At 36.9% G+C, this 23825-nt stretch overlaps 1 protein-coding gene across 1 annotated transcript; it reads right to left on the minus strand.

The window, feature by feature from the left end:
* Positions 1 to 18550: 18550 nt before the first annotated feature.
* Positions 18551 to 20794, minus strand: LOC140039342 (uncharacterized). Its single transcript, XM_072084946.1, has 3 exons — positions 20585 to 20794; positions 18956 to 20419; positions 18551 to 18844 (listed from the first exon to the last, which is right to left on the minus strand). The coding sequence occupies exons 1-3, from the start codon at positions 20792 to 20794 to the stop codon at positions 18551 to 18553; spliced, it is 1968 nt and encodes a 655-aa protein (XP_071941047.1).
* Positions 20795 to 23825: the final 3031 nt, after the last annotated feature.

Genomic DNA, 23825 nt, shown 5'->3' on the forward strand with positions numbered 1-23825 from the left:
ATAGATATGTAATTTAAATAATAAAGTTAAAAATACTGTAATAAAGTGTTAAATTAGTAATTATTGCATTATCCGTGCATACAACGCTGCGATGTTCAAGACAGATTATGTACTTATTGTGAATAGAATGATTTTTACCCAAGCTTATTAAGCATAAACACCTGTTAGGGCCAGGGATTGGGAAAAATGATAGTTAGTATTTTAATTTTGTTTATGAAGTCACAGTTATTATCCGAAACTCACAAAATTGAACTCAATGATCTATGATCAAAATCTTACGTAAAGGCAGAGAAGAGTGAATTTCACTCTTCCTTGTTAAAGGTCAAAATCTACAAAATACTATTTTAGCCTAAATATTCGCCTACAGGCTACACGTTTTATCTGAATCTCCCCACAACATCTGGGGTGGTTACATTTTGAGGACAGTATGATTGGAAGTCAAGGTCGCAATCCAAAACTAGGATTATATTATAATATCACATGCATTGAATAATGAAATCGAGTTGTTTAAGGAACTAGAGAAATGTAGTGGTGTGATGTACGCAAAATAACTATGTTATATACTGTAACATGGTTTATTAAATCAACTTTTTATTTATTAGGTAGAAACACCACCACTGGTTGATATTCTTTGATTTTCCTTTACATATAACATTATATAACAAATCCGATGTAATGCTGCTGCACATGTCTTCTGGTACCACAAAGAGCTACTTACTGTAGTGCCAATAAGAGTCTTGAAAAGTTATAAACACACAAGTTTATAGATGAAAATTTAAGCTTTATTAGTAAATACAAATTGCAAGTAAAATATCAAAAATCATTAGTGCTATAAACCTTCTAAAAAAGTGTTATCATACCATTTTACTTCTCATCTGTAATTTTAAAAGAGTCGGGGGGGGGGGGGAGAATTGTTTATTGTTGTCTATGCAGTACATTTTTTCTACTACATGCAAAATTACCTTTCAATATAGCCACATTTTTTCTTCTTTTCTAAATGCCCCACTTTTCCTCTATAGGATGTTTGTTCGTTATTATACAATATGTTTATTGCACGCGTTCATATGGGGTATTAATGTCAATGACCGCATTAAACTATATTTTAAAAAAATCCTCGGGTGCAGGGGTCGAGGTATTGGATGAGTTGCTGGGGCTAGGGTAGCGGTATCAAAATGACCAGAATTATACTAGGAAGGTTGTAACTATTTGAATCACTCTGTTCGAGGTGAGTAATGAAGTATAACAATTACCAAAATCGTACTGAGAATGTTTTAAATCTCATTTTAAAACCGGCACGGATGGATTGTGGGGAGTAATGGGATACCAACAAAACCAAATTTTTGTTCGGGGAATGTGTAGTGTGGTGTTGTGTTGACAGGTTTCTTCTAGTAATTTACAAATCTCTCATGAGAACCGGGAAATACATAACACTAATCAACATAATGCATGTACTGTATTTCAGAAGAAGGCACTTATTTGTTTATATTGCCTCAAAAATGAATTGTGTAAAAAAAATGTTGGTATTTCAATTGAAAATCAGGACAAATTACCATCTTTCAATTATTTTGTTCCATACATTTGAATCTCAACATATAATAAAATTGCTTTCATTGCACAGTCGAAATACAAATTGAGAGGATATAAGAGATAAAATGAGATGCCTCGATGCATAAATAACAATTCATTATTCATTTAAGATAGGCCTAATTCAAATTAGGCAAAAATAATTAGTTAAAATTCTAATTATAATGCTTATATTAAACTAGAAATTGCAAAGCGCAAGTGAGTGATTCAATGACGCCGAAAGTGGAGTTGTGGTTTGGTGGTTATGATGCTTGGCTACCACTCTAAGGGTTTTGGCTTTAAGTCCCGTCACATGTCAGGACACAATTACAACTCCACTCTCTAAGACTTTGTTTATGTAGAGCATCTTGTGTATATGTTTGTCTTGTGAACATCTGAGGGTCCCTAATGATCGGCAATTGCTGGATGGATCACCCTCATTAAATATGGTTTAAAAAAATTAGAATATTAGAACTACCAAGGATTATACATAACAGTATATAATCGTTTCCTGCAGAAGTTCATTTCACTCGCAGAGAGCAAACGACGTAAAATTTAAAGCCACTAGACCTAAGGTCACAAACTACATTTTATGTGAAAAGTAAATACTATATGAACCTATTGCGATAATTTTTTCTGTCCGTTAAAAGGTGAAAAATAAGTCGATTCTAATAGTTTAAGAGGCCCGCTATAAATACCAGAATGCACCACGCGCGGATTGATATTTCATTATTTTTTATGCACTCACTTTCGAACGATCGTGAAAAGGGTAAACAAATAAAAGAACCGTAAATTTTCAGCGAAAATAACAGGCCTCCAATTTATATATAGCAGATTTTGCAATAACAACGTCAGGCCTAGCGTGCCTACGATGTTAGTAGGCGCTACTACGTAACTGCTCAGCTAGGCCTACAAAACTAAGCCTAAGCCTAGACCCTCTACGAAAGAAAATTTGAATCCGGGATGATTCGGCCCGGAGACGATTCGGTCCAAGACGATTTGGCCCACTCCCACTTTGTCTCACTGTAGACCAAATTCATATTCATTTTTGTGAAAGGTGTTTAACAATCCGCATTTTATTAATATTGACAATGTTGACAACGTAATTTTATAATCAATTTATTACTTTGTTTATGTCGTGCATTTGCCAAGCGGCCAACAGAGGGCGTTTGGGGAAAAAGCTTATTTTATGCTTATAAAATGCATATCAAAGCCGATAAATTTAAGTGTTCCGAATCGTTTAATTATAGGTAGTGCGTTGTTTCTCTTTTTTTACGATGCTGCTCTAGCCCGCTACGTCACAAGAGATGACGTAATCCGATATAAAGCAAGCAGCAGTTTTAGTACTGAGGGACTGACATTTTTGCGAAAATGAAAACTCCACTATAATTTAGCTGCTAGACCCAAAAAATGTCTGGGAAAAGAGTCTAACGGTTGAATGACAAATCCCAAAGCATTTCTGGTATTTATGAGTACTGTAAATCAAAACAGTCCATGAAAGTTTTTGTTTGTACTATGGAACTATAATTATAGTTCCATGTTTGTACTAAAGTGACAGAAATTGAGTCTGTATTTCATATCAAAGTTATTCACTTCTGTAACAAAAAAATAATATTTATACACATATAAAAAGAGAAAAGAAACGTTTAATTATAACTATTATGTGACAATAAAATGACACATTTAAAATCAAATTTGAAATAAAATATATTTTTCAGAGGGACAATATATCTTTAAAACTGTTACGTCAATAAGCGAGCAGTGTTTTTTGTAAAAAATATTTCTTGTTTAATCATACTTAACCATAAAACGTACATTTAAGACAAGGAATGACCTGGTTTAATGTTTTTAAAGGTGTATATGCATTATTGTTACAAAATGTCAAAAATTGAAATTAAATCATTAACCTAGGCCATTTTTCGGACCTGACAAGTAGCCTAATGAAGCGTGATGCGCACGGGAAGTCAAAATGCTGTTAAGAATAATATAAATAGTTCCAAACTTTGTCGATAATAAATGTATTATAGGAACAAGGCCATATAGATGGCTGCAGTCGCATGCTCAAGAGTGTTTACTGACCAACCGACCGACCAACTGACCGATTAACCAACAGAAATTGCTGAACATGTATAAAAATGTTGAAAAAAACATATTTTTTATCTTTTTTATTTACACGTGCGTAGCCTGTCACTTTTGACGTGCTCGTATAACGTAATTTCGAGTTGAAAAGTAAATCAAATATGATGATATTATTAAAGAAAGGTTGTAAAACACAAATCGAGCAAAAAAAGTGTATACTAACATTTACCGCGCAGTGCGCGTGCAAAAATCTGCGCACTCATGGCAATTTTTTAAATGCTTAAAATTGCCTTAAACGTTGTCTTATTTCATCGAGAAAAAAAATGAAAATTTTAAGCGCGCGTACGCATGCGTTAAATGCGCTACGCACGTAATTGTATTGCCATATGATGATTTATGCCATGAAATTTATGAGTACCAAATTTTATTTAATTGCAGTCATGCTTGTGAAGATATGGTTATAACAAACGTGATTTCGTTAAATCGTGCGTAGACCGCGATTGCGCAACGTGAAAACATAACCAAATTGATTCCTGGCCATAAGGAATATACTGTGAAAAATTGACTTAGCTAGATGAAACTGATATCAAGACAAGGCCATATACAAGTTAGTGTTTACCGACCGACCGACATAGTGAGCTGTAGAGTCGCGTTGCACGCGACTAAAAATAAAAATTACGTAATTGAAATTACTTTAAATATCTTAATTAAAAACAAATACCTATAAATAGTAAATGTTGCATGTTAATTAAAAGATTCAACTGATTTTCGATTTTATTTTCGATGTAAAAACAAACAATCAACAAAAGCAAAGATGATAATGCGTAGAAGAGGCGAGGCCACTAAAATGTCATAATTTAGCAGCAATCGTTTTTCATTTTCAAAACGTTGTTGTACTTTAGACCACTGTCATCATCTGTTGAAGAGATAGAAATTATAATATAATGATATAAAACCATACCTTATTATTTTAATAATGATTATGTTTGTAGATAAATGCGCATATGACCAATAAGAAACCAAAATCCATAAACATAGTGTACACAAGACCGGCAAACCAGAGACATTTGGTTAGATGAACTAGGTAGCAATATCTAACTATAATGGTGTGGAGGGTTACCTAAAGTCAATAAAAATGGGGTACCCCCGCTGCGTATGGACGTGGGGGACCCCGAAATGTGCTACAAAAATCGGTACCAGTTAGATGAGAGAGATACCACCTAATTTCATCACCATGAGATGCCCATTGACATCCTCATACAAGTGTTATGCTTGCCATCATTTTAATTTGGGGTGGGGGGATAAGGGGCTGTCAGGTTTAAGGCAGTGTAGTAGAGGACTGTAACTCTACAGTAGGTCTTTTGGTATTCCTTACAATGTGTCATATAACATTGGTTGCTGGTGGTATCGGCAATTATTTGTGGGGGTCTCTATTTTATTTTTAGCAGGATTTGTCAGGACCAAGGGAGTGCCTAGGTGGTCTGTAATAAGGCATTTGCTATCCTTACAATGTGCCAGATCATATGATATTGTTTGCTGGTGGTATCTACAATATCTAAGATAGCTAGTTGGGGGTGGGGACTGGATGTGGGAGGGGTGTCTCTAGTCAAACTTTATCGGTGTCTGTCAGGGCCAAGTGTATAAGTGGTCTGTGATAGGTCATTTGGTATTTCTTACAATGTGGTAAATGATATAATATTGATTGCTGGTGGTATCTACAATATATAAGATAGCCAAGTTGGGGGAAGATAGGGTCTCTAGTCAAATTTTAGGATGTCTGGTACTTGCGATGCAGTGGAAAATTAGTCTGTTGTTACCCATTAGGTATTGTATGAACTCTTTTTCATTTGGCATTACTGTATTTGTGAGTGTTACCTATGCTATCCTCCTTTTTTAAGCCCTCTGTATAGGGGTCTGGCGGGCCTATTGCAGCGGATAAAATGTCTGTCGTTTGTGATTTTGGTATGAGGATGTCAATAGGCATCTCATGGTGGTGACATTTAATAGGTGGTATTTCTCTCGTCTCTCTGGTACCATTTATTGCTAAGCACCTTTCGTGGTCCCCCGGTCTATACGCAGCGGTGTGTGTGTGTGGGGGGGGGGGGGGTACTCGGCAGACTTTCTTTGAATTCAAGTAACCCCCTAAACACTTACATATTCAGATATTGGTACTTAGGTCATCTAACCAAATGTCTCGTGATACACATATCGAACAAAAAATTACAATTAATTGTATTAAAATATCAAAAGATACTGTATGAAAATACACCGGGATAATATAATGTATTTGCAGCGAAATACCAAGCAATAAACTGGCAGGAAACTTAATTCCATACTGAACACGGCAATATAAAGTAACAATTATCTCATGTCACTTATAAATCGAAGTGCCGGAAACGCGTTTACAAGCGCTATTCGGTAATTGTGATTGGGCGAATTACTTACGAATGGGTTACATTGTGTACCGAACCAATTGAAATTGATAAGTGCCTTACCCAGTCGTAGACTGATGTACCTAAATGTTTTAGTGAAAAAAAACCCGAATAACTCACACAGCCAGTTGTCCTCACTAGTTCCAACAGTCTTGAAGTCCGGCAAACTTTTTGTGATCGAGTCCCAGGTATCTTTACTGATAAACTCCCACGATGCACCATAATCCTTACTACGCATGTAACTGCGCATATCCATGTGAATGCCATAGATATGTCCTATGGGTTGGTTGGAACCAAGGACATTGTGCAGGTACATTGGCAGAGCTAATGAAGAATATTGATACTTGCGGTATATGGTAATAATTGTATTGGGAAATGTATAGAAACATAGCATTTTTTTGAACTTGCAATTCTCTGTTAAAATAAACATGTGTACTTTAACATAGAAAGGTGAGTAATAATACAGAATCAAAACAAATACTAGTTATACAGTAAGAGCGCGCTAGGCGTTCAGGTCAAAATGTATTGACAATTAAAAGAAACCTATATTTATACCAGAGCCACTAACCCTGCATTGTTCGTTAGTGTTATTAAATCGATTCACATGTCAGGTATCCCTAATGACCTGTGAGCTTTAATGTAGGGGAAGTACTGAGTGTCTTAGACATTGTCAATGTTTGAAGGACTATTATCCATTGCCTTACCTTTCCAGTTTCCATCTGGTGGATAATCTTGTACATAGCAGGACGGAATAACAATGTCTGCTAGACGTCCACTTGAAGGGTTGCAAGCAAAGATCACGTAACTAACTGCATCGTCCAACTTCTTAGTTATGACAAAACCCCGATCGTAATAATCTGCAGAATTATATGCAATTATTATGTGGAAAATTTCTCCGTAAATACTCACGAGATTTACTATTTCCCATGGGTGTTTTTACATTGTTTTTATACTACATTAATTTAAATATGCGTTACATTTGTAACATTTTAATAATGTATTTACTTAGAATTGACGAGTAATTTGACCCAAGGGACGGATCGTTCAAAAATTCCAACTTACCTATAACTGGACAGTTAGTAGGATTACGGACGCACACACTATGTTTCCCGTCTTCACATTTATAAGCGCCAGCAACGCAACAGTCGCATTGATTAGATCCCGAGTCGTAATGGCATACACATGTCTGAGTGTTCGCCCATTTGCTGTACCTCATCATGGGTTCTTTCGCAGGGTTTGGCGGGCATACATTTTCCTCTGAAGAAAAAATACCATTGCGATAAATAAAACTTTTTTTTGCCGAAATCGTTTTAACAGATAGTGTGACATATTTACAGCCGTTTACGATAGTAGAGCATTGTAGCTACTTTGTTGGAAAAAAAGCCTATAAACAATTTGGCAGGGTTCTATATTTTTTTCTATGTTATTGTTTTTATTCTGTTGAGTGATGTATAGGTATCACTTTTACTTAAGAATTGGCCATTAAGTTTTAATACGTACTAAAGTATTTAACAGAAATACATAAAAGGTTTGGTAAGCATGACTCAGAAACGTATAGATTTTCACATTAGTGTTTTAACGATTTAATTGTGGAAACATTTAACGAACCAATTTGGCGCCTTCTCTGTGTTGAACAATTAAATAACCATGAAACTACCTTCTTGAATAGGATATTCGCAGATAGCTGGTAGGATAGCGGTACAATCCATAATGTCCCAGTCCCCTAGATCAGTACTGACATCTCTTGCATCATATACGTCTATAAAAGCCGCAGCTGCACAGTCTTCAGTCACGCTGTTCCATGGTCTGTTTGGTAGCCATTTTGTGTAAGACGCTGTCGAACCGTCTATCCACTTAAAAACATTATTACTCTAAAACAATGTACATAGTCATATCAATAAACCAGACTTATGTTAAACTGTACAATATCATATTTAAATTATTGTTACTGGTATCTTAAATTATATGGCAATAACTTTGCCGTGGGATATTTTCAACGACGACCATATCAGTGTTTACCAATTTGTACTTAATAGTTAGTTTAGTTAATTTCTGTAAGGTAGTGCGTACTTATTAGTCTTTAATCATTGTTTATGACTGACACTTTATGACGCATGGAAGTAAAACACAATATCCATGTCATACTCACTCCAACGTCTTTCAGGCCAATCCAGTATTTGTAAGGAGATAGTATTGGAACAAGACCGCGAAGGAATTGTTGTTCAAAAGCATCTTCAATCATGACTAATTGCGCAAAGTCTTCTTCACACGCCACATTTGCTGCATCCCAACTTTCTAGCGTGCTGTTGAACACTTGGTAACACGTTTTCATGTAAGGTGTATAACCCGAACGACATAAATCTAAGTCGAAGTATAAGAGGTATTATATTATTACTAGAGTAAATATCCAATACTCTGATTTTTGTTGTTGTTAGTCCACTCAGTATCACAGATAATTTCTCTAATAAAACTTATTGCCTGGGTTTATAAGACACATGCGACGCTGTATCTATAATTTGTTTATGTTACTAGATACATAGAGATATTATAGTTCACTATAATATCTCTATGGTAGATACCGTAGCGCCATGAGCTCCACATGGGTGGGGGACACGGCGCTATACAAGTTTTCTTTTTATATTATTATTATTTATTATTATTACAATTGATGTGCCGCAGAATTTCACCACATCCAGTCTCCAGGCCGGCTTGGTGCATTCCTTTTACGAGGTTTCCACGTTCAACCTATACAAACTCTTAATAATGTGTACAACATAAACTTACCACCTCCAGAATCTGGTCTATCCGAATACTTAAATTGAAAATGACTTGTGGAACTTAAAACTTTAGCACTATTTATAGTTGAGAACCACAGCAAATCAGCCAGCCCAGCAAAGCGATGAGTGCCTGCAGCACTGTTTCCATTTTTGTCTATTCCTAGACGTACACGGAAGGTTGGTTTTGCCGCAATCGGAATAGTTCCAAGCTGCAAAATACATATGAAATGTTACTTAATACTACACTGTTATTTACTTTTATTTTTAGAAAACCTCTGCCTACTTATATATAATTCATTTAAGACTTTTACAGAAATATAAACGACCCAGCAATCTGTAATAACATAACAATTTAATTGTTAAACATAGAAAAATCAGCAAAAGGTAAAGAGTGTACCTTTGTGCATGATATCCAAGTTTGTTCAATTACGCCGATGGGAATAAGTATAATATATATAATTAGGATCTATTCTGTGCCTGTGGACAGGAATAAAAGAAATAAAACAATAGAGGCATAAGGCGTGGTGAATAGAGGGTGTAGATAGTATTGTGTATATCAGCTGGATCTCAATGGAGATACAACAAAAAAGCGAAAAGCTAAATCAAAACGATAAAGTAAAACAGGCAGAAAAGTTAGCAGAGCTTTCGGGCAACACTAGCCCTTCATCAGTGCAAGTGAAGGAATTTGGATAACGTCATAGTATAAGAACTTGCAAGTGCTGCCTGGGTGGACAGGAATAAAAGAAATACAACAAAAAGAGACAGGGTGTTGAATGGTGGGGGGAGACTGAATAAGAATAGAAAACATAGAAGGTAGCTTGGTAGAGATATAAACAATTTTGGAATGAAACTAAAAAAACAGCTTAAATGGTGGTTAATATTAAAACTTATATTTTGGTAGTCAATGGAATAATTTTACCGATCAGGGAGTATGTTCCTAATGTTAAGTCCAAAAGGTTTTGTGGTTTAAGTTGTAATTCCCACTGGTTTTCTTTGTCTTTGCGAGTTTTGTCGCTCCATTTGACATCGCGGTCTATTGCAATAACTCTGAAATTTACAATCGAGTGACCAGCTAAATTAAAATGTTTGGCTACAGGTTGATCAAGCTTTAATGTTTTGATAGCTGATCTATGTTGTGTCATTCTCATACGGAGAGTGTTTTTTGTTTCTCCGACGTACTGTTTGCCACAAATATTACAGTATATGAGATAAATGACGTTTTTGGTTAGACAATTAATTGATTGTCTTATCCGAAAAATGCGGCCAGTTTGGTTACTCAGTAGAATCAACCAATGATCAAGTTTTGCAAGATTTGCCGCAAAGGTGACTGCCCAAATTTTGGCTGTCATGAGAGTTAATTTCACTCTTAAATTTGGATCTGACAAATATATCACGAAGGTTGGGAGGTCTACGAAATGCAATAATGGGTGGTTTCGGAAAAACAGTCCTGAGACGTTCTGTGGACTGTAGAATGGGCATATGTTTCTCAATAATAGCCCGTAATGGAGGCAACCTAGGGTGATAGGTTTTTGAATTTTTTGGCACACGTGGTTTGTACGTCAGTGTTTGACACCGAGGAATATCTTTTGCTTTCTTGTAATTTCTATTCCGGAGATGTCCGGTTAGTTCTTCCATAGAGATATTATAGTGAACTCAATATCTCTATGGTTCTTCGGTACGATTCTGAAAATCTAAATCTGAAGAACAGATACGTCTGATACGTAATGCTTGACTGTACGGTATGTTTTTAGTACAGTGTCGAGGGTGACAACTGCTAGGGAGCAGGTACATATTTTTATCCGTGGGTTTACGGAATAGGTCAGTTTTGAGTGTACCATTTTCTATGGTCACTATAGTGTCCAAAAAAATCAACGCTACTAGTGGATTTTGTAGCTCTAAATTTGATAGTTGGGTGGGCTGAATTAATATTGGGAAGAAAAGATTCCAAATTATCTTCACCATGGGTCCAGATCATGAAGATGTCGTCAATGTATCTAAACCAAACAAGTGGCTTATTTGGTTGGAGGGACAGAAAATTGGCCTCAAATTGTCCCATAAATAAATTTGCAAAAGATGGCGCCATTTTTGTGCCCATCGCTGTGCCATGAATTTGAAGGTAATGGTCATTTTCAAAAATAAAATTATTGTTGGTTAAAATCAACACGACTTCTCGTAAATGAGCTTTAGTAGGCGTTTGGCCTGGAATTTGTTTGTAATTGAAAATACATGTGTCGGCTCCTTCTTCGTGAGGGATATTAGTATACAATGATGAAACATCTAATGTAGCCAGAACAGAATTATTAGGTAAATTTTGAATTTGGTTAATTTTGCGGATAAAGTCCGTGGAGTCCTGAATGTATGAAGGGAGATCAGTCACATATGGTCTAAGTAAATCATCCACATATTCAGAAATTTTCTCTGTAGCAGTGCCATTGCCCGAAATAATGGGTCTACCGGGATTGCCTGCTTTGTGGATTTTAGATAGGAAATAAAATCTACCTGGAACTGGATTGACCTGTGCCAAATGAGGTCCAATCTTAGGATCGATGTAGTGTTTTTTAACCATCACAGAAACAGATTTGGCCACCTTATCTGGAATTTCCGGGGTGGGATCCGTTGTAAGTTTACGATAATGAAGAGGATTGTTTAGCTGTCTTAAGGACTCCTCTTCATAAAATTTGATGTCCATGGCAACAGTGGCAGAACCTTTATCAGCGGGTTTAATGATAATATCATTACGCTGACGCAATTTGGCAATGGCCTGCCTCGGGAAGTTGTTTTGTACATCCTCCTTAATAGCCTGAATAAATGTTTCTAAAGCTGGACAACGATTTTTAGGTGGATTCCAGGAACTTTTTGGTTTAAATTTGTTAGCGGTGCCTTCGTTTTGCGTGGTGCTGCTGTCTGAATTAGCAAAATGTTCACGTAATCGTAATCTTCTGGAGAAAGACTCCATATCCAAAGATAGTTGTTGTGCGCCGACCTGCCTTGGTTTTGGGCAGAATTTAAGTCCTCGGGAAAGAAGTTTGTTCTCTCCTTCAGAAAGTCGGCAATTAATTTCAACAACTGAATCAGAGGTGTTGCTCCGATTCTTGTTATAAGTCCGAACGAACCTTCTGCAGGGTTTCCTAAAAGCCCTGAAATCATCCGAAGGTAGAGTCATTTGTGTTGAAATGACCAAGTCTGCAGGTAGACCAAATGTGTGATGTCCCCTTTGGGCCATTACCGTTGATTGCTTACGGCCATCATTGGCGATAATACTGAGTTTGTTTTGAAACTCGGATGCAGGAAGTTCTCTTTTCAACTTCTTAGTTCTAGAGTGAATTTCAACGTCAAACTCAGTGAGGATTTTGCAGCAATTGCCAATTTGGATCTCATTGAGTTGACAAAGCATTTTTGTGAAGGACAGCGTTCCAACGAGAACGCATGTCATTATCTGCAAATCGAATACCAGATGTGACATAAAATTGAAGTCCTTTAGGGGCCGAATGATTAGAACGATGTAAAAGAAAAGTATGTAAATGGTGACGATACCTGACACACACACATATATATATATATATATCTATATATATATATATATATATATATATAAATCCAAAGGCAAATTACTGAAAAAAATGACAATGCTGTGGGTATCAGTGGCTGGATCTCAATGGAGATACAAAAATAAAAAGCGAACAGCTAAATCAAAACGATAAAGTAAACAGGCAGAAAAGTTAGCAGAGCTTTCGGGCAACACTAGCCCTTCATCAGTGCAAGTAGTACAGGAAAACTATGAAATATGGTTGAAAAAATTGCAACCGAATTTATTTCACCACAATGCATTTCTATAAGGTCCCTATATGAACATATTAAAAGTCTAGAAAAATCCAGGTAGGGGAAATAGGTTTTTTAAAACACAATGGCCGCCAATGTCGAAAATGCCTAAAAGAGGACAAAAAAACATAAATAGTAGATCTAATTCAATTTAATAATCAACTTTATAGCGGTTTTTACAATGATTTTTATATTTCTTTACAGTTTTGAAGATCTGAACTACAATATACACATTATTTTAAGTGCTGTTAATTAGAAAATGGCCGCAAAACAAATGTTTAAGTATCTAGATATATCCCTATTGTTATAATATATAAAACGTAGTCCTTCCTATGCTTAATGCATAGGATTACGGTGTCTAATAATAAATCAGTTCATTTACATTTGTACTGTTATAACAATATATTACAACATTGGTGGTACCAGTGGGGAGGGGTATAGGGATGCGAGATCATATGGGAAGGGTGAGGGAGTCTGTCCGGCCCCCCATCCCCTCTCCCCAATTGGCTATTTTCGGGAGTATATGTAGACAATATGATGATATTTCCTAATATAAAACATACCCCATTGAGTGCTGTTTCAAGGATTTTCATTTTTAAAAGTGACTAAAACTACCCTTTACTGGTATAATATTGTCGGAACTTCTGGGTGCGCTTCCATTGATGGCCCAGCCAATTGATGCTAGCTGCGCTCTCCCCCCCCCCCCCCAGCCCCCTTATCGGGAAAATCCTTGTGCCATCACTGGACTACAATCTATTATTGTATTTATTCGGATAAATGCTACATTTAGAAAAATCGAACAAACTCCCCCATAAGACATCATTTTGAATAACCTACACCAGCGCACCCCCTCCCCTGCCCCCATCGGACATCATTTTGAATTTATTTCGTCGAATGTACGACCCACCACATTCATATTATACATAATATTGTGTTTTAACACATCTCTATTTGTAATAGAATTCACTGAATGACATGATGGTGTTGTATTTGTTCATATCTAAAGGGTGTATTTATTTGATTATACATGTTAACACATTACACCCACAAAAATAAACGCCTCTCCGAATAAACTCCTCACGACGATTACACGCCCCCACTACCCTCCTTAAAAATCAACCACCAAGGGCATTTATTCAAATAAATGCGGTAATTTCACTTTCATCTTGTCAGTATCTCATCCTCCATATATTGGTGGTGGGGAATTGAGCATGTGCTGATGCCGTGGCATTCTTAAAAAATAGTGGAGCAGCAGTCCAACCCATATTTTCTGCAACTGCAATTCATTTTACTACAACCTTATTTACAGGTACATCTAATCAACTTTAATAGTTTCTCTGGTGCTGGTAGTAAATTTGTCATCAATACTTTCCATCCCTAGTCTGTGGGTTGAAGAGTATTTCCTATCCACTGCTATAGGCCCTACCTGGTAATAAAGACTCACGAAATAACATTTTGGAGCAAGGGAATAGATTTGCTTTTTGCAACTTTCTCAAAGAAAAGTAGGCTGTCTAAAGTCTCCATTGACTTCCCTCCATATATAGCTACCAATGCCAAATACATACAACTCCAACTGTGATGATTTTCCAGCTTTTCCTAAACCAAATTTACTTACGGCCCATAATTATATAAACACAAGAGTTTACTTTGCCTTCACATAACGTAACAAACATACATGGTACATAATAAATGTCTTGAAATGTTGCTGTTTCGGGCCAAGAGGTTTGATGTAGCAGTGCTCCCCCATTGATAACATACAGTGGGCAGTGAGATGAAGGTTTCTGAGTAGTCTAGCAGTGTGTATGGAGTCGATGGAGTAAAAGAGGGCTGCAGGAAAAGTACAAGGTTCTTTTTCAACAAATGATGCATTGTGTATGACTGTCTCACATAGCCATCAATGATGAAATAGTATATGTGAGGGAATGTGCACTGCTTCTCTATTGATGAATATGGTTGATTTTGACCCATGTGTAATAATGTTCTTTCCTGTTCAATTAATATTCTGTCACGGTTGCTTTCATTGATTTAATACTGTATGTTCTCGATGGGGGAGCACTGTGAATGCATGTAAAGTCTTTCCTTGGTGTGAAGCTCTGTAAAAATTAATTTGCTTTTTATACATGGGATCCAGGGATGTGATGCTACATCCCATCTATTTGTTAAAAAAAAAGGTGTTAATCTTAAAAAGTCACCTGGGCAGTAGTATGCTTACAAACTCTGTAAAACCAAACGTCTTGAAAAAAAAAAAAGAATCCATCGCTTCAGAGGAATTGGCATTGGTAGCGCTATGGAGGAATACGTTCTAGGAGAAAGTAGCAAAAAGCAAAACCGCACTTGAAATAAAGTCTATTCCCCCCAACAACAAATGCTGCAAAATGTCATTCCCTGCGTGTATATTACCATGGTACAGCAGTGGATAGAAAATACTCTTCAACCCACAGACTGGGGGATGGAAAGTTACAAATGGCGTGATGTGTCCATTGATGACAAATTTACCACCAGTTACCACTGTTTGTGACGAATACCACGGCATCATCAGCACATGCTTAATTCCTACCTATAGACAGAGGATGATAACTGGACAATGAAAATGAATGGATTAATAGATTGTAAAATTGTATAATTCTATTGTAAATGAACTGTTTTATTAGACACCATAGTCCTGCATTATAATGCATAGGACTACGTTGTCTATTATTATAACCGTGGTGATATCTTGATACTTAAATTTGTGTTTTTGCTGCTAAATAGCACTTAAATTAATATGTATATTGCAGTTTAAATGTTTGACACTAAAGAAATATAAAAAGCATTATAAAAACTGCTATCAAGTGGTAATTAGATATGTTTTTTGTTCATTTTTAGACATTTTTCACCATTGGCGGCCATTTTGTTTAAAAAAAACCTATTTCCCCTACCTGGATTTTTCTAGACTTTTAGTATGTTCATATAGGGACCTTATAGAAATGCATTGTGATGAAAAAAATTCTGTTGCAATTTTTTCAACCTTTTACTGATTCTGAGAATATCTTTCCTGTACTAAAGTGATATATATATATATATATATGTTCAAGAAAAAAAGAAATCGCTCCTTAAGGGGAAAAAAAGAACAAAAGATTTTTTTCCTATGGGTGTATATATATACTTCTCATATGAAGAACAGTATACCAATTGTCTATACCATTGAATAAAAACTGAAAACGTTACGTCAATTTACTGAATGTCGCTTTTACGTAAATTAATAATTATGTTTAATTCTAAGCATGTTATTTTTAGAATGGCAGCAGAGCCATATATATGTCTGATGTCACTGTAACAATCAGGAGAACAACTTACATCAAATCGAACAGGAGTTGGGCCAGGCATATTTGCATTTACCGCTGGTGGCTGAAACAGTTCTGTGTATTCTGATTCCAGGCTAATATACTGGACATTCCTCGACGTAAGCAATGTGAAAGTTGTGTCTACTGCTTTTCCCGTTGAAATATCATCATGCCAAATTGTAATAAGTAGTATTACATCATCACTAGAACATAGACCAACATACACTATTATTCTATTCTGTAGCACATCAATAAATTTAATTTTTATTATTATTATATTTTTTTATTTATAGTGCCTTCATTGGATAAAACAACTGTGCAGCTGAAATGTTTAGTTCAGTATGTAGTTAGGCCTACGTTTGACAGTTCGTCAACGATCAATAAAAAACACGATTATTGAAATATGTCAATGATTAAATAATACATCAAAATGTTAGACGTTATAAAGACGCCATCGTTTGTTAATTAATTGATTGAAAAAAAATAATTAGATCACTTCCTCATACTCATATTTTCTAATTTTGTTCACCAGTGTCAGTCTCTATTCTTATTATGTACCTTACTAGTATTCAATAAAATTCAATTAAAAAAATTACTTTTTATAAAATGAATTAGTTTCGTATGATATCTTGAACGACATCTTAGGTTTTGGATCTACATGAATTAGTGTATGAACGGGCACTTCTCCCACCCATATGTTACCCCCGTCGCCAATCAGCACTCCAAGTCCTAACCAGTACTCAGAACCATTGACCATCGCGTCTGTATCGTCAAGGACAACCTCTACTTCTAACGCTAAGACGTTAATTGAAGAGTCTTGGTCATTCACCTTAATAAACCCGTCAAACTGTGTCACTGACCAGTCCTTAAGGATGCCGTAGTCATCATCATTAGCAACGTACTGTGTCTTAAGAGCGTAGTAGCAGAACTCTGTAGAATATGTACAGAGTAAAGTGTTACTAACAAACGAAACCGACACTTTGTTAATACTCCACTGCTTGCTGCTTGTATTTGTTGAAAAGTTGTATGGCATCAAAACTTCCAGTGTAGGATCAGCGGTACCTTTTGGAAACTCAAAAATAAGGTTTATGTGCACTTTTTGACCAACGTTAACATAAACACTTCCATCTGCAGACTGCTCAGTAACGTACATCACAAAACGCGGTAGTTTACTGTAAACTGCTTTAGTAGCTCCTTCCGCTCTGATGAAGCCTTTGAGTGAGTCATTGATTTCAGCCTTAATGGTAACTCGTAAAAGAACTCCAGGTTTTAAATTAGCTAAAAAAAAAACCCAATTTTAGAAATTTTACAACTTAAAACAAAACATTTTGTTTTTTTAAACATTCAGACAAATATGATGATACCATTTATTAATCATAAATTGTTCTGTGTTGTGTGTTTAATACCCTAATTAATGTATGCGGTGTATGCCTAGTCTATTTACTGGATATATTATGTAGTAAGGTATGTAATACTGTATATAAAAAATCATTTTAAATATTATATGATGGGATGGGACAAAATTCGTTTAAACAGTATAATTTTAGTTTTGTAATGTATAGTAGACTAAAATACCAATCTATTAAATAGGTCACTTGTTAAAATTAGTATTTTGTTTTTGTTATAATATACAGTTTAAATACCATTAACAGTAGAATTGATGCTCCCTATGAATTCAATGTCACTCGTAAAATATTCATCGTTGCTAAATGACAAAACAAGTTCTTCAGGAGAGCCAAAGCTGACTTGAAAGTCGTCCTACAGAAAAACATTTACATACATTTATATCTAAACATTAAGGTATGCATAAATACAGTTAGTCTACAGGCAACGAATCAGGTTAGTGTGAAATGTTAAAAGTAAGAAATCTGCATGTTGTGGAATCGGTGAGAAATAATTAGGTGAACACGTTGTTGCAATATGTTGTCTTTATTACTTTTATTATTCAACAACTGTGTTGGGTTGTCCAAAGGGTTCCAAATAACAAATAAAGATGATTACACTGCATGAATATCTCACACGATACCAAATTGTATATAATTTCGTTCAGCCTGCGTATTGTACGCGCACTAGCACGCAACTCACGAATTGAAAACAAATGACGTCATGACATCCTAGCCCCCTAAACAAGTGACGGATGGTCACAACTAGTAACAATAAGTAAGTCTACAACTTTAAATATAACAATGAAAAGTTTATAAATGTCAATTACACTTTAAATCATCAATCACAGTGGTCAAGGAACATCATCTGATCCACATATCACTACATGTCTAAACGTTCGGTGCTCTTCATTAGCATGATCAACTTAGTAACCGGTTTCTTAGCATTGGTACCATCTACAAATCTTATGTCAACAATCCTAACAAGGTCATCTTTCCCTAGCTAAACTTTACTGACTTCTGCCATTTTCCAACTACCACGTTTCTTGTTCTCACCAATGACAAGCACTATGTCGCCTTCCATTACATTCTCCATTGATTTCTGCCATTTAAGTCTTGGTGAGAGCTTATGGATACACTCTATCCATCGGTGCCAGAAACCATTCACCATAGAGTTACACATTTCTCTCTCGTTTTCTCAAATTTCCATAGAATTCTTCACACGGTACTTCCGGACACTGTAAATCACATCTTCCAATCAGGAAATGATTAGGAGTCAATGGCGGGTGATCCAGGGGCGATGATGACTTGGCTGTCAAAGGTCGACTATTGATAAGACCAGATATCTGACAGAACACCGTCTCCCATTCAACAAATGTTAGTCTATCAGCTTTCACCAACTGTCTCATGCCTTTCTTCACCTCTTGAACCAAGCGCTCAACAGCTCCACCTGGTGGTCCAAATTTCCACTGCACATTATAACGTTGGCATTGTTCTCGTATCTTCGTCTAGTCTAGTCTCAAATTCAACTCATTTATTGTATTGTCAGCCCCTCTGAAACATGTGCCATTGTCACTCACTAACAAAGATGGTGCTCTTCTGATGCTTACAAATCGTTCTATTGCTTGTAGGAACGCTTGAGTAGTAAGATCTTGGACACAGGTTAAGTGTACAGCTCTAGTTACGGCACATGTAAAAACTGCACAATATCCTTTTGTGGTGGTATTTTTGTTAAGTTTTACGTTAACTGGGCCCAGATAGTCTACGAGTGTGGAACTAAATGGCGGTGAGCATGGTTTCACTCGGAAGTCTGGTAGGTCAGCCATCTTCTGCTCTATTGGCTTCCCTTTGTGTCTCATACAAATAGTACATTGTCGTACAACTGTTTTTGAGATGTTGATATCCCCAATAATCCAAAACTTCTTTCTGACCTCTGATGCGGTTTGCAGGTGGCCCCCATGTAAAGAGTGTCTGTGTCGATCCCGAACAATCAGTAAACTGATATGGCTTCCCTTCGGTAGTAGGTAAGGGTGTCTTATGTCATACGACAGTGGTGCATTCTTAATCCGTCCACCAACACGGTACACTCCTTCTTTCTCATCGAAGACTGGATCTAGCTTCATGATGTTGTTATCATTGAAATTTATCTCAGCTTGTCCCTGTCGGATCCAAAGCAACTCAGCTTCCTTCAATGCATGTGGTGAAGGCCATTCAGAAATTTGTGAAGTTAACTTCGTTAACCATTGGTTCTTTGGTAACTGCTTTAAGGACACAACTCTTGCTGTGACCATCTTAAGTTTTGGCCAACTAGAAAACTTGGTGGGATCAAGTATTCTTTCAAATTCAGGGATAGCCTTTATTTTGAGTGTTAGTGTCTTAGCATTACGGACATGGAATTTCTTTTGTTCTCCATCTTCAGGAGCTACTTGAACATTTGTGGGAGTTTTAGGCCAAGAGATTGGTGATGATCGTAGGAACCCTGGTCCATCGATGACTTGTTTCATATCGTCAATGTTTCCTCCTCTTGAAACAATATCTATAGTGTTCTGTTCTGATGGTACAAAGGCAATATCTTTGATCGGGTCAAATTCAGAAGTGATCTCACCTACACGGTATGCAACGTACGATCGGAAAGATTTAGATTGACCTCTCAGCCAACTGATGGCAGTCATACTGTCTGTCCAAATCTTTGAATAAACTATGTCAAACCTCAAAGCATTCTTTACAGTGAGCATCAGCCTTGAAAGCAGCAGAATTGCTTGAAGTTTTTTTCTGGGGATGCTTGATTGTTTAAGAGGTGTTAGTCTGGCTCGGGCGCACACAAACGACAAATAAGTTTCAGATGACTCTTCATGTGACGACCTTAGCCAAACTCCGATACCCATAGCATCTTCTGAAGCATCACTTGCACCATGCAGAGATACTTTTGGTAATGGTCTTTTTCCTCTAAATGGCTTTGGAATAAGACATCTTGGAATTTCTATGTCAATTGCTTTTTCAAGGTCTTTATTGATTTCACTGAGAATAGCACAAAGTTCACCTCTCTTGTTAAGTGGTGTATCCCAATCAATGTTTAGTTGTCACAGTTTTTGTAACAGTGTTTTCGGTCGGACAAGGATACCGGAAAGCATACCGAATACGTCATAGGAAGAAGCGGTTTGTTTCAGGATGCTACGTTTAGTTGGGATTAGACCTTGAATTAGTTTTACCTCTTTGACCTTTAGAGTGTCGTTCACAAGGTCCCACTTTGTTCCCAAAGCTGTTGCAGCAGTGGCGTCTTCTGATTCGTCACACAAATTCCTAACGTTGGATTGCCATTTCCTGATATTGAAGTTTCGTTTCTTCAGAGTCTCAGTGAGTTTAGACTTTAAGTTTTCAGCCTCATTAGCATCAGTAACAGATTCATTCAAATCATCCATGTAAAACTGGTCAGTAACAATTCTTTCTAATTGTTCATCACCACCGGGCGCATGCTCAGGTACTACATGCCTCAAAGTCACAATAGCCGCAGTTGGTGATGGCTTGTCACCAAATGTAACTAACAGTCGTCAACTCGTACACTTGAATTGGATGGTTAGGATTCTCTCTGAACACAAATCGATGAAAGCGGGCATCATCAGAACTGATTTTAATAGCCTGGAACATCTTACTAATGTCAGCGATTATACCAACTTCGTTTTCTCGGAATCGTAGGGCAACATTAAATAGATCAGTATTAACATTTTCTCCATTATATAAATAATCATTAAGAGAATGGCCTTGAAATCTTGCCTTTCCATCATATACTACTCTCACATGTGTTGTTTTGGATTCTTTGGTTACGGCAAAGTGTGGTAGAAACCACATCTTCCTTCCAGCCTCTCTATCTCTTTGTAGCTCTGCTTCTGTCACTCGACGAGAGACACCTCTTTTCAGTTGATCTCTCATTTGTTCGCAATACACTTCCCATTCTATGCTCCTATTCTCAAATTGCTTTTCTAGGCTCTTCAGTCTCTTCACAGCATACCCATAGTTATCTGGAAGGTCATTTGGTGCCCTTTTCCAAGGCAATCTAATTTCATAAGTTCCATTTGGCAGTTGTTTCACACTCTGATCAATTGCTTCCGTTGCCTTGCGGTTTGTAAGATGTTCAGAGCATTTGCACTTCTTTGGTTCTAAACCCATTGTCTCAATGCCAAGAAAATCTTTCATTGGTCCAACTGCAGAAACATTAACATAGTTGAAGAGTGCTGATGTGGTGAGTTGCCCTCCTTGGATAAACCATCCAAAAGGACATTTCACGGCTACAGCTTCATTGATACATTGACCTCAGAGGTACTCTTCCCAAATTATTAAGTGCGTGTTATCGACACGTACATCACTATTTGGGTATGGAGCAACTTGTAAATCAATTTCATTTAGATGACTGTATTGTTTAAGCTGTTCTTGGTATACTATAGGAGCATCTCCGCAGGGTTCGTCTATTTCTGTGACGGTGAGTGGACAAGACCATGTACCATTTACGTCTTCAATGTAGCAATTCAGCAATCGTAGTTTCTTGGTAATTTTCTTACCACCAACCAGACTCAGATCGTGTTTTTGATAAACATCTTGATTAGTAAGTGGAATGAGTCCAGATCTCAGAAGTGTCGCTTGGCTTCCACCATCCAATAAGATACGCACTAGACGGCGGGTTTTGCCACATCTCAGATACCCCATAACAGTAGGTAAAGTCACTTATAATTTACTTTCTCAATTGTGGGTGACCATGCCTGCCTGCTTAACAACTGTGGTTGGATTCGCTGGTTGAAAGGGTTGAGCATTGCAATTAAGATTGGGTTGATCCTTTCTTTCATACAAGACAGGACAAACCGCCGGAAAGTGAAGGTTACTTCCACAAGATGGAGTTCCACAAGGTGTGGTAAATTGACAGGAATTCTTATCATATGGAGGTTTACCAGCAGAGCAATTGTTGTGACCACATCTAAAACAGATTCTGTTCTTTTTCATCACTTCATATTTCTCCTTTTGAGACAAACTTCGAAACTTGTTACAACTCTTTAAGAAATGAGTATTCGCAGTTGGATGCAGTGCACACGTGGGATTTCTATTGTAGTATAGTCTGACTTGTATCCTTCTCCAGATGACACTACAGCAGCATTTGAAGCCTTCTTTGATGATGAAGATGATTCAGTTTCCGTCATGGGCATAGCTTTCTCAAGTAACAATAATTGGCTGTACAGCCATTTAACCAAGCCAGTGAGAGAATGACCTGTGTCGTTGTCCCTAACGCTTTTATAGTAAGCTATTCTGTTTTCTTCTAGATCCTTCAACAGACTATCAACCACTCTGTCTTGTCTCCGTAGCGTTCTTCTAACACTTCCCAAGCTCTAGCAACATCGATACATCCTTTAACCATGTTTCTTTCTTTGCTGTTAATCATAGATTCAGTTAGCTGGTAGAAACATTCAATCTCAGTTAGATTAGTTGCACAATGTGTAAATAATTCTTTAAATCTTTTGTAATCCCGGATGTTGCCATTAAATGTAGGATACTTCATCTTTGCCATGGTAGGCGTTGACCTTGCCATATCAGGTCGAGGTGTAGGTGAACTGAATGCAGGCGGCGAGGCAACCGTACCAGCAGGCTGCGTTGAGGCTGATGTTTGAAGAGGAGTTGAGAATGGTACATCGACTGTAGATTGTGAGTGGCGCAGGGTAATCTCCCGTTTTTCACATACCAACTTTTGAAGGAAATCCATCTCACATTCTGACATCCATTTCTCTTCCGTTTCAAATTATCCCTGGTCTTCAATTACATCAATCAGTTCAGAGTGTTTTAACTCAACTTTTCGGAACTGTTCCTCCGCCTTGATAATGTAAGTTTTTAAAACATCTGGTTCGCAATTTTCTTTAAGTAGGGATTCTATCATCCACAGAGTCCTTGTTAACTGACCTTTGCTGTTCCGTCTGGTAAGCTTCAGTTTGTTTACGTCTGCCATTGTAATTATTTCACTAGTTGTTGAAGCTGTTGTGGAATCGGTGAGAAATAATTAGGTGAACACGTTGTTGCAATATGTTGTCTTTATTACTTTTATTATTCAACAACTGTGTTGGGTTGTCCAAAGTGTTCCAAATAACAAATAAAGATGATTACACTGCATGAATATCTCACACGATACCAAATTGTATATAATTTTGTTTAGCCTGCGTATAGTACGCGCACTGGCACGCAACTCACAAATTGAAAACAAATGACGTCATGACACTGCAAGAAGCGCTTTATTTGGAGATGCCAAACATATCATACAAGTGTATCTTCCTACTTTGGTGCTTATCCCATGATTCATAAGAATCATGTAATTATTATTTATTATGCCTACGAACAGAGCAATATTTAGAAGACACCAGAACATCTTACCGTCATGGTTTGGTTGATTTCTCCTTCTTTTCCTGTTAGTTTCCACACGAA

This window comes from Antedon mediterranea, chromosome 2 (assembly GCF_964355755.1).
Source record: "Antedon mediterranea chromosome 2, ecAntMedi1.1, whole genome shotgun sequence".
In the NCBI taxonomy this organism is placed as follows: domain Eukaryota; kingdom Metazoa; phylum Echinodermata; class Crinoidea; order Comatulida; family Antedonidae; genus Antedon; species Antedon mediterranea.